General features: G+C 37.2%; 1 protein-coding gene across 4 annotated transcripts in view; it reads right to left on the reverse strand.

The window, feature by feature from the left end:
- LOC139981476 (protein unc-13 homolog D-like) overlaps positions 1-13,111 on the reverse strand; it is a 46,292-nt gene that overhangs the window by 31,308 nt on the left and 1,873 nt on the right. The window contains exons 1-2 of one of the 4 annotated variants that reach the window (XM_071993889.1): positions 11,146-11,376; positions 411-524 (exon numbers count right to left, since the gene is read on the reverse strand). The exons of 2 other annotated variants lie outside the window; for them this stretch is intronic. In XM_071993889.1, coding sequence (XP_071849990.1) covers positions 411-524; positions 11,146-11,238 — 207 coding nt within the window. In that variant the 5' untranslated portion in view covers positions 11,239-11,376. Of the gene's footprint in view, positions 1-410; positions 525-9,555; positions 9,974-11,145; positions 11,377-13,111 lie in introns of those variants that run through there. One more of the 4 variants, XM_071993890.1, reaches the window with a different exon arrangement.

A 13,111-nucleotide genomic window follows, 5' to 3' on the forward strand; every position in this document is an offset into this window, starting at 1 on the left:
TGAATGATAGAAAATGAATTTTTAACCCAGTTTATTCCAATGATCATCTTCATCGTTGGAAAAGACCCTGGGTACTTTGCACTATCCTACTTAGAAAAATGTTCTACAAACCTTTTTTATTGAAATTTCATGATTAATTGCTGGAGCTTATTGTCAATCTTAAGTCCCCAGTTTTATGATAAGCTGCACAGCAATAGTTTTTTACTGTAATAAACGATGTTTCCTTCTAATTGCTCTTCTTCTTTCTTTTGGTGTAAATTGTTGGTCAAAAGTACTGCATATAAATTAATATTATGTTATGATTTTTAATGAATACCTGCCCGATGGTCCTGCATAGTGCCTAACCATATGTGACTTACCACCGCCACCAGATATTAAAAAATAGTGTACTGAATATTCATAAACATTACCGTAGCAACCCCAGGGGTGGAAGAAAGGAAGACCACATTGCTCTGTGGATCAGATACTAAAACAATATCAGAAGGCGAAATTTTATGTTGCTTCTGTATAGAGTGGCGTCTCACCTGAAAGATATGAAAAAGGAATGGAAAGAAAAATTAAATACTGAGTGAGTGAAGACAAACAAGACCTAATTAGCAAATATGAAAACAACTAATATGGTAAAACAAAAAGAAAAATATAGCAGACAATTAAGAAGGGCTTATGAATCTTGCTCAACCATCCTTAGGTTTGCCTCCAAACTTGTTTTCCATAAGTACATTCCAGAAGGTTCCTGCCATCAATGTTTTACAACAATTTTTTTTTTTTAACTGCCGGTTCGCAACATTTTTTTTTATACCAACTCTACCACAAGGGAGAACCGAGATGCACTATTAATGGTACTGAAAGTCCCACAAACAATGCATACATCCTGGTTTCAAATAATTAAACTCGTATTATTTGGACTTCAGTTAAAATGCCTCTTAATATGAAAGAGGACTTACTCATGAATGCATGAATTGCCTGAGCCATTGTCAGAACACCAAGGTACGTTAGAGGTTTAGTAGTAGGCTGGAATCAAGAGCGATCAAGGGTCAGAGGGGGGAGGGGGGGGGACACAAGCGTAGACCACCTTGTAAAAGACCTGGACTAGCTATAGGAAATTAATTTTATGGAACATAGGCATGCAAACAGACTATATCATGACTGGCATGCTGGCTTCCTTGAACCCGTGTCCAAGAACAACAGTTTCACCGGCCTTTCATCTTCTGCGTCAATTGTGGTTTTATTGACGAAATACACAAAAAAGTGTGGATTTTAGCACATTCTATTGTAATACAAGTTGTGTACTTAAAGCAAGGTTTAATGTTGATTTTAGGGATGTTTCTTTTTCCATACATATCAGTATTTATAGAGCATCAGCAGAACGAGTCTGCTACCTTGAAATAAGATCCAAAATTTTGTACCTTGTACGTGACTAATATCAACTAGCTGACACAAGTTATTAGGTGGTTATTTGGGTGGGAAAAAAATAATATATGACAGTGTCCCTTTGATTTGAAATGAGTATAAAAGCTCTGTGATTGTAGAAAAATTGGAAATTAACCAGCTTGCAACCATGCAACCCAAACAGTTAATTAATACTATAGTAGTATAAAAAGATAAAATATTATAAGGGACGTCGACAATTGGGCAATCATGGTTCCCCCCCCAGCCTCCTCTCCACCCACAAATAATTTCACAGCAAGAATTTCATGTGGGCAGTCAATTTCAACAACACTGAACATTCATTTAACTCCTGGTCACAATTTCAGCAACACTGAATATTAATCTGACTCCTGGTTATACCCGTACCCACATCCATGTCAAGCCTATGTTGTGTCCCTGATTATTGGCACCATTTAGGGTGAGCATACATACCAGCACCATATATACTGTATGTATTTACATCTAATAGATTTAAGATTTTATTTAAAATTTTAAAAAGCTTGGAACAGGGGCATAGCTATACTTTTTACGTTTTAAGGTAGGCCTAATGCTTTTCTTGTGGGAACAGGCATGACCAGTTTTCTCCCCAAAAAATTCTGAATTTTTTTTTGGGGGGGGAGGGGAGGGAGGGTTGACAGATATTTGCTTTGGATAAAATCGTGGTAATTTATTGCATGCTAGAAGAAAAAAAAGGAATATATAGTGACGCATTAATTCTCTTCAGGTAAAATTCTCAAGTCCTGTTAATTCTTACTGCGTTACTTCTATACTTACATTCAAGTATGAGGTACAAAACTGTTGACTTTTGTTCCTTCTCATGGATAATTTTCTCTCCCAGAACAGACGCATTCTGAGGTTAAGATCCCTTGCATAAAAACCTGAACCTATTTTATCACCTTAAAGTCACTGAATTTGCATTATTGCTGAAGATCCTCTGAGAAATAATTTTCACCAGGACAGAATATTATTCCAAAATAAGACATTTTGGTCATTTATTGTTCAAATGGGTTCCTTTAATTCCTATGTCCGGTGTAAGAATAAATCGGATGGGTGCGCAGAACAGATTACACAGAGTACAGTCAGACACCACAATCTCAGAAAATCACAATTTCTGGTTATTCCAACATTTTATATCAATCGAACACAAACAAACAAAGTAAAATTTCTTTCAAAAATCATGATTCCCTTACTTTTACTTGACAAACGCACAGCTTTGTCCGTTTGCCGTAGAGAAATGAAGATCGTTTCACCGAACACAAGCATCTCATCTTGAATAACACACCAGTGACCAATTACAAAATGAGGACCAAAAAAATAAAAAAACACCCTTTATACAATCTATCAGATGTTCATTCTACATTTAACTGACTGGCATACTGCAGCAGCCACAGAAGTTCAAAAGGAAATTTTTCTTCACCTAGTCATTCTAACCTTAATTCTAAAATACCCTCTTTTATCTGGATCCTTCCCTAATCTCGAAACAAACACACAAAGACCTGCGATATCAGTGTGTCTTCCTTATTTCGGACGTCATGGCTTCTGAGAGCGTGTCTCAGCTTTTTAAGCGGTCCATCGTGTAATCCCAAGTTACACATCGGTAAGTATGTTTTGAGTCGGTGGTATCTCACCTCCAACAATGGGTTGAAGCCAATTACAAAGGGTAGCCAAATATGTTTGACTGTAGTTTATCTTGTTAAACACCTCTGGTATCTTTGATTATATATTGACCATGTTCAGAATAAAACCAAGGAATTAAAACTTTAAAAATAACGATGATCGATTTGTGATTTGATCTTCAGATAAAATTTAAAAAAAAGAAGAGAAAACAACTGTGGTTGCAGAGGGGGGGGGGGGGGGTGAGGACCAGGAGAGTTTGATCCCTTCGAGTTTGGAATCATTTCTTACAAAAATTAAGACTTTGTACAATTCCATTAATAAAAGCAAAGTGCTGACAATTAAATGCATCTATATATTCACTATGGAATGTAATTTGTCAATCGAAGAAGGGATATTTTATAAAAATTTTGAAAAGTCGAAGATTACAGTATACTTTGTAAAATGTTTCCAAATTTTCTTTATCTCCAAGGAGACCAGATTTTTTAAAGTTTGATCTTCTGTTCGAGTGAGAAGATAACATTTTAGGGTTTCTCAAATTTTGACACTGATGAAGGAAGTTACGATACCAAACATCAACTCTCCTGGTTATTTTTCATACATATATTTTACATCTTACTTGAACCTCAACCCATCTTACTCTAGACCTCTTCATTTCCCCATCTTTCTCTTCCCCCACCCCCCTCCCTTTCCCTTTCTCTAGCTTCTGTAGCTATTTGTTTGATTAAAAAATGATAAATAATAATAAGCAGCAGTTGACCACAAGTAACCACAAATGTGGTAGAAAGCCGCAAGGGCTTATGGATTACAACTTACACATTGGGTGGCTTCCAATTCAACATGTTAACTCAAAAATTTTGAATCTTTGCAATATAGAAAGTCATTTCAGAATGGGAAAACCGTAGATTGCTCTTGGACTTAAGACACATCTTAATGGCTATGACCCGGCCGGTAATGGAACCTGGAACCTCCCAATTGCTAAGCCTCATTCCTTAAAATGCCACCGCCTTTGTCCACTCAGCAGCCACATCACCCGTATCAACGAAAGAACAAAGCTATGGGGCTTGCTAAGTATTGGCTGATGACAACAGAGCTGACTTTGTGATGTTTACCACCCATCCCCCTGAACCCCTCTGAAGTATCATTTTTCAACACTGTTCACAATTTCAAATTCAAAACCAATGTTTATTTTGTATTTAATCTCTACATATAATACCATTAATTTGTTTATCAGCAACAAAAAAGGCCCTGATTTACACACAAGTGAAAAATTTCAATTATTTTGATTAATTTCACATCACAAATTTAAATAAATATTGACAAATACTTAAAGTGATAGGAACATGTATGCATATGATCATTGACTCAACAGATCCATAAGAGCTATTTAAAAGAGGATACTATGAAATAAAAGTACAAAGATGAACAAAGTATTTCTGGTAATTAAATCCTTCCAAACTGCATTCTTTTATACAAATTTTTTAAGTACCAAAACACTTAGCACTTAAGCTAACATCGGAGAATCATAGATCCCGCTCACTGCACCGTAGCCACCGCACTTTGCAAACATGAACTCTTAACAGAACCCCACCAACTATGTAAACAGGCCATGAATGAGGACAGCTTTGTGACTAATCAAAGGAATATCAATACACTCCTTGCCGCCCGCCCGCCAGTCCGGAACCTTCCGGCCGTGATGATATGACAGTTTCTATATTAGGAAAGTCTTAAATAAGGAAATAAATAACTTCAAACTTATTTTTAGAACTTTATCTAGATATCTATTAAGGATCTAGTTAAGACTGTATCGCTTCTGGAGGTCAGAGCAGATTTTGTGCATACCTGACGTACAATCAGCACGTCTTTTCCATTAAGATCAGTCAAGCATAATTGATACAACCAGTCTAACTTTCTAGCTAGAATCAACATTATTGGCAAATTGTCCAACTAACCTTCTAGGATGCCTTTAATTTATTTCAGCCTATCTCCCCGGGGCCCCACCCCCTCCTGCCCACATACCCTCATCCAACTCGTTTTACTATCATTTCTGGGATGCAGCTCAGACTTAATTATCATTTGTCTTGCAATCAGCACATCGAAAGCAGTCTACCTCATATCAGGACTCCGGATAGCTGTTGGCAAAATCTCACGTATTTTTCATTTGAACTAACTAAAGTCATGCCCCACACCCCCCCCCCCCCTCCCTCTACCTAACTTAGGAAGATATGTTTCTTGCTATTGATATCATTTACCTCTAGAATGTAGCTCATCATTTTACTCATTGTTCATGTTTTGTAAAAACGAAGCAAGAGTAAATAAAGTGCATTAATAATTTAAAATCTGCATTGCTTTAATGTTGCACGTGAAGGGAGCTTGAACAGGGTAACCATACTTTTCGGGCTACAAGATCTGTTAGAGTTGGGTGAAATTATCACTTATTCACCAATTATTGATATTGGAGCTTGGAAGGAGCAGGAAAAAAAACGTCTGACTGTAGTTTTACAAACTGGAATCTAAGTTTGAAATATGATCTATGTAATTTGTACCTGGTAATTTGTACCTGTTTCAGCTTCTCTTGCCATACATTCCAACTCGCACACTTCGTTCCTCCAAAAAAACTGTATTTAACTGTTCCTAAACCAAGCTTGAAGACCTACGGTGACAGAAGCTTTGAATACTCTGGCTCTTATCTCTGGAACAAGTTACCAGATCACATTCGAACGTGCTCTAAACTTTCTACGTTCAAAAGTCTACTTAAGACCCATCTTTTCAGTTTTCACTTGTTCTTTTGTATATATTAATCTGCTTTCTCTGTATAGCGCCTTGAGCTGTGACTTTTGTTTACTGATTTGACGCTATATAAGTCTCATTTATTATTATTATTAGAATTGCAGCCAACTAACGAAGAAACCTAAAGCAATGCCGCGTGCAATATAGACATATAGACAGAGCGCCAATGTCAGCAGTATTCATTGTAAATGCAGTTCTACTGTTGACAATAATGCATTGTCCCATTTCATTATCATAATGACTGCTTAAGCAGAGTACCTGGTTAAACTTAAACAAACTTACAATGGATTGCATGCACCAGGAATTTGTGGTAGCATATTAGTATACTGTAATTCTTGCAGCGGGTGTAAATATATAAATAGATAGCCATTGTAACATTTAAGTGTTGTCAATAATACGTGATGGCCCGAATTTACACCGCAGCAACTAGAAATATATGCATGCTTTACTATTTGCACATACCGTGCGTATATTCAGTTAATCACAATATACATGCATTTATACAGTGGTTTATATGCTCGAGACTTAGGGACATTGTTTGTTTCAAGGATTTTAATGAAGGTCAGAAGTCAGGCGCCACCTATTTTCTACCTGTAAATAATAACCAGTATATGCATGCACAACCTACGCCATATCCAGGCGCGTAGCCAGGAATTTGCCAAGGGAGGGGCAAAACTGTAGATTCGGCATTGCAAACTATCTAAGCGTAGCGCCACCATGTTGGCGCGAAGCGTACAAGAGAATTTTGGCTGAAAATGCCTCCCAGATCGCTGGAAATGGCACTTCCCAGGACTTGTAAGTTGCATCTTAGCATTTTCTCTTTTGAAAATACTAGGGATATCATAAAAACATTAAAAAAAAAAATTTTAAAATATGCTCAAGGGGGGGCGGCTGCCCCCTTCGCCCCCCTTGGCTACGCGCCTGGCCATATCTATGTCGTTATTCAGTCTACATCCCCATCTAACCAACCCCGCTTATGGTGCCGAACATGCCATAGTAATGGCGGCTGTTGGCAGCTCTTATAAAACCCTGACTCACCAATGACAACAATGCATTGTTAAGCTATGGAATTCCATATGTTTGTGATTGTATTTCAGCTATTTCTACTGCACCTGCTTTTACAAATGAATCTATGAAGTGCACATTTCAATGTGAAAGTAAGAAGGGATATTTTGTAGACAAGACCCAACAAGTTTCATTATAATAGTTTGAGGGCAGCGTGGAACAGGGCTATAAATTTGTAAAGCACAATTGGAAGAATTCTTTGCAGTTTGAAAAGAACAGAAACTAACTGACAAAGTATTTTTAGTATGTAAGTACAGTACATGTAATTAAACTTTAACACCACCAGCTAATGCACTGCCTGTGAATTCTGCCAGTGCTTTACTTCAACTGTGAAATTTTTTTTTTTTTTCATGACATTATGGCCATTTAATCTCCTTTAAGGTACCAAGGCACACCATCTTCAGCCACTACTTGTTACTGATCAGATCTCAGTCTTGTAAAAAAACACAAAGGTAACATGAACAGTTAAGAAAAGGACAGATGTGTTGAATATTCGGCCCTGTTTCTGGAGGTTATATCCCTCAAACATATTCCCAAAAATACTGGGTTGGGGGTTTGGGGGTGGGGGGGCGTCGGGAAAATTAATGAGACGATCTGATGTTTTTGTTGTCACGTTATCACCAAATGTTGTACCTCTGTTTTACTGTACTCTGCAAACTTAACCTTGGGACACCAGTTAACTTGGAGGCAGTATTTCAATTTTAAGCCAAATAGACAGTGCATGGATCAATATTGCAGTTTGAATAACAATCTTAAAATTAAGAACTGCTGCGAAGAAATATTGGGATGGCTGATTTACGAAATTGTGTAAAATAGAAAATGCACAGACAGTTTGCTAATCTACAAGGTCTTGTTTTACCACTTTATTGCCAGTTAAACTGCTATCTGAGAACCTTACATTTTGTTTAACGAACAAAGCACAGAGTAACTTAAGATTGTTGTAAATTATTAGTGAGCTATGGTAAAATGCTCTGTACAAAAGATGGAATTATAACAGGTTTTGTTCAATATCTAAGTGAGCATTATTCATTTTTCTTAGCATTTTCATGGGGGGGGGGGGGGGGGGTGGGTCGATAGGCTTTCAACCTATAAACCTCCTGAGAAGTGATAATGCATTAACTATATAGTTTCCAAACATCCTTTCACACATGCAAATCAAAGGCTTCTATTCCAACATACACACACACCCACGTACAGCACGCACACACAATTATTTGTTAGACTACAGTACAATTCTTAAAGGGTTACATTTTGCTGGGACTATAACAGGCACCCCAAAATTGTTACACCTATAATGGCCACTATCTTTTTAAAAGCTACGAATGTATCCATTACTTATTTGACCACTTGTGTTCCTTTTTGAATGAAACAGAATTACTAAAGATGATCTGCAGTACTTTTACAGAGATTTTATCAATTGAAAAAAAAAAAAAACTAACTGAGTGAGGTGAAATATTCTTTTTTTTTAAAGTTTGATATAATCTCTCTGTTAATTAACATCTCGACAACAAAAGCTCAACTCAACAATAACCTGGGCAGGTCCACAAGATATCTCTCTTGTAATATCCTGTACAATATACTGTACATGCATGTCTTATACTGCAACATACTATGGTTTTTGTGTACAAAAACTGCCATACTGCATCTAAACACTTGAATAGCAATCATTTACCCATATTCCATGTAGTATTTTGCTATGCATTATGGGATAAATTATTCCCTGGAAACTTACTGCTTCAACATACTCCATTTTATAGTATGATCATATTTTATTATAACTGCTTTATATCAAGGTCATTGAATCATCCCTGACTATAATTGATAAAGAGGCCCTGCAGTGTTTTCTGGATTTTTGTTTGTTTGTCTAACGCAGATAATTACAGCTCTAAATCTACAAAGATAGGCTAATCAGATAAAATCATACCTCATAATTGTACACAAAGAGTCAATATAGGTGCCTGTTATACACAATTGCAATAAGGACATATGATGGACAGTATACACTGTATAAAGAACTTTAGGTTGTTTATCAAGCTAGTCACCAAATGAAAAGAAAAAAAAAGTAGAAGAAAAAAATAAAGAAAAAGAGAAAACTTCAACAAGAAATATGAGAACAATACCATTCACTAACATATAATTGCTTTGTGGCCTATACAGTACCATGCAGACCTGTGATACAATTACCACAGCACTGAGTACACTATGTTCTAAGTCGATTTCCTCTACACGGTATAAGTATAATTAAATGCAATGCTCTATATGCACAAGTAGTCAGCTGGAATCTTTGCAATTGCAAAGTAAAATAAAGAACTGAAAATAGGAGAGCAAAACCAATAGGAGTGCCCAAAAATTGGAATCTTCCTACTTGCAACATACTGAACCTGGCTGATCAAACCCTCCCTCCCTCTACCCCTCGCCCCCCCACTTCCCCTCCACCATGTTTCTAAAAAAAAATAAAAGATTCAAGAAACATCGACATGGGTGCCCCACCTCTTGAATAATTAAGTTGAATATACTTCTGAACTTAATATGATGCACACCTGACACAACTGGTATACGTAAGACAAAACTACCAGTCATATGAGACTCTAGCTGTTTTTGGCCTAAATATGAATGAGAATACATGTGAAAAAGTTCACAGAGGAACACTATACTTGCCATGATGTTTTACTCATACAGGATAATGCAGAAAGTTCTCTCCCAAAATCTCACGATTTAGATTAATAACATCTTAAAATCAGAATCAGTGTTCATCAGTAGTTAAAATCCACTGTGATGTATGACGTTAGCTCGAGACGCATTCTACGATCCTTCCATGAAATAGACAGTTTGAACTTCCAAAATAATACTGTTCATAGTTAGATGTGGACCACCATCCTGTCAAAATCGATGATTTACTTAAGACCTTGCAAATTCAACCACACACTGAATAATTATTGACAGTTTCTTAGCCCATGAAGCCCACACATGTGTATTAATAATGCTGTAAAAATACCAGTAGTTATTCTAACTGTGGTGTGCGCAGGTAACAATAACAGGCATGGGTCACATGTATGCTACAGTAGGTTGTGACTCGCAAACTTCACCAAGTAATAGTTTTTGGGGTGGAAATTTGCACGCACTATTGGTTCCTAAGAGCGGAGAAGAAAGAAAGTGGCCTCCACATCATTGTTCGGGGGCAAATCCCATTAAAAATCCAGGTTTTTATCAATAAAAACAAAGCACTGTGATTAAATATTGCAGTGTGTTGTGAGTGCATTTGCTAATTGCACAGTTCAATGACTTAATTGAGCCTAGCTGGTGTTCCAGATGTTTTCATTAAATTTGAAGGATATCTAGGACACCTGTGAGGGTGAAGGATGCATGTATTCAGCAGGCCTTATTCACATTCGAGAACTCGAGGAGGATCAGTATGATCTTGCTAATTGCTCTCTGGAATGTTATAAAGCTGAACTCAGACGTGTCCACAATTGAGGACAGTGGAGGTGCATGGATCAAAATCAAATAAGAACAGGATTACACAATTAAACGAAAATGTGATGATTGATTGTTTACACATACTGAGGCGACTTGATCTAGCACACCCACCTGTGGATGGTTATAGTGTTTATGCAGAATTACTTAGAAGTATAGTGACTAGGGCAAGTAGATTGAGTTCTCAGTCTCACGTTACGATCTTCCCTACCTATACTACAGCAAATACAACCTGATTCCATTTTTGGCCAAAATCAGGGGAGATTGAATATCTACCCGAGTTGGCTTGACCGTCATGCAGGTCATGTGATCCCTGAGCATTTTCAATACAATCTTGATCACCCTTGCAAGATCAACATGGGGGATTTCATTGTGACTGTGGGATGTATTTTTATTTGCTCCCCATGTTAATGGCATATATCCTAGGCCTACATAGTTTTGATCTATTTCATACATATGATTTTTAAAGTGTTATGCCTCTCATATATAACTGAATTAGCTATCATCCATTCCCCCACCCTCCCCATCACTCCCCCTCCCCCACCCCTGGTTAATGTACACGATGACTTGCATTAGGCCTACGCTAGTGTCACTGCATGACAGTGACATTGTATTGACTTAAGCCTACCAACAAAGTACCAGACAGTAACAAGTCTAGGCTAGGCTGACACAAATGACAGTGAAACTTGAATAGGTCCAGAGGAGGCTACTACTAGGATTATTAGTTCATTAGAGTGTTCCCTATTATAGGTGATCACAACTGTTGAATCTCACCACACTGGAGCTTAGGAGGTTACGTGGGGACTTGATCCAGGTTTTCACGTTTTTGTATGGTTTCTTCAATTTATCCTTTACCGACAATTTCATGTTTGCTAACAGTAGTTGTACCAGAGTTCATTGTCTTAAACTCCAACAGAAAGTTTTCTGTCTTTAAAATGATGTTACTATTTATTTATAATTTGAAGAACTATATTATCTGTCTGTCACTGTCAGCATCTCGAGCAGACAGCCAGGTCGTGATTGACGTCTGAATATTTGATAAAAGTACGAAAACGTATGGCAAGCCGTTTGGATTTTTAAACCTAACTTGGCCTACATATTCTTTAAAAACTTAACTGCAATCTTCCACGGTGAAATATCTGTAATTTGAAATTCAATTAGGCTAGCTGCAATTCTTGCTATTTGCTTATTGGACGTATTGGGTACTTTAAAATATTATATTTTTTATTTAGTGATAGTAGAGGGCTTAGCAGCATGATAGGATCTTAGTCGCAGATGTTCAGATGTTAATGACTGGCATTTTTTGGCAGTTTGTTAACAGTGCTTTAGTTATCATCAATTTGTGATAGACCTATCTTGAAAATCTTTGAAGATAACAAAGTTAAACAAAAATAATAATAAATGAAGATGTCACGAGATGTTTCGAATTCTCAGTCTCACCACCCTGGAAAATTATAACATTTCGAGGTGGGGGGGTCGAAAATATTGTCTATGGTGTTGATAACTTAAATATCATTTAGTGACTTTTTCAATTTACCCATGGGTAAGGAATAATGCGGGTGGGACGGGGATGTTAATTGTTCCTAAAGCCCGATCTGGCTCTTCAACGGCCATCGATAACGAATGACATTTCTAGCAATTAGATATCTACAGATCTAGAAGGAATGACCGCAGAGACACCTATTAATTGCTTAACTTATAGAACACTCGTGTATAACGTTAGGCCTAATTAAGTAACCATTTGTTGTCATGATACGTTTGTGGCAGTATTTGCTGTCATCTCTTTTCATGCATGGTGACGTAAAACGTGAAACAAGTGTCTTCACTAATATTGGACCATCAGGCGACATAAGGGCCTCCCTTTTATTTAAGCAAGTTAACTCCAATTTAAGTTTGTTAACTGCATGGTTTCTTTGCCGCTAACAAGAAGCCCTTCAACTCGCCCTTCTCAACACTCCCACGCCAGTTCACCAGTCAACAATCCTACGCAAAGCTTCGTTCCGTTGACATGTGTCATATAAACTACACTTTATTTATTTGGTACTTGTAAAAAGCTACTAAAAGTTGCTACAGCTTGTTTGGTCATTCAAACCATTTGCAGTCTTCATCACTTTTTTCTCACTTATCAAGTGTTAGTATCTATTTAATGTAAACACAGGTCGGAGTTTGCGTCACATTATTCAACCATCCATAAAATAGATTACTTTACCCCACCCCCACCCCCACCCAAAAAAACCCGTCTTTTTATTGACTTGTTATATATATTTAGTAGTCCACGCAATTAACTTCGTGTTATTGTCCAGATGTAATTAACAACATTACATATCAACATGTAATATTAGCAAAAAAATGTGCTACTGTAGAATGACAGACAATGGTTACTAAATGCATACGCAAACTTCAACCCTTTATTCCGAATGGCACTGACAGCTTAAGTTCTTAGCTGTCTTCCTAACCACAGACATTTCATTTGCTAACTTAGACACGTCTCAATATCTGGCAACAGCTTGGAATGTCAGAAATTCCAGGAAAGTATACTCTTGAAACTTTCCACAATTTTACTCAAGTTTATTTCAATACTGATGACCTTTAAGGCAGCTTCTTCCGCACCCACCCCATTCCCCCCCCCCCCCTCGCCCTCTACCCGCAAATACAAAATAAAGAGGAAGCTTTTACAAGATTACGTCACCATACCTTCGAGTTTTTGAACCGTCTTTTCTTTACAACCAGGGGGTTGGAC

The sequence above is a fragment of the Apostichopus japonicus genome, chromosome 15 (genome assembly GCF_037975245.1).
Source record: "Apostichopus japonicus isolate 1M-3 chromosome 15, ASM3797524v1, whole genome shotgun sequence".
NCBI lineage: Eukaryota > Metazoa > Echinodermata > Holothuroidea > Aspidochirotida > Stichopodidae > Apostichopus > Apostichopus japonicus.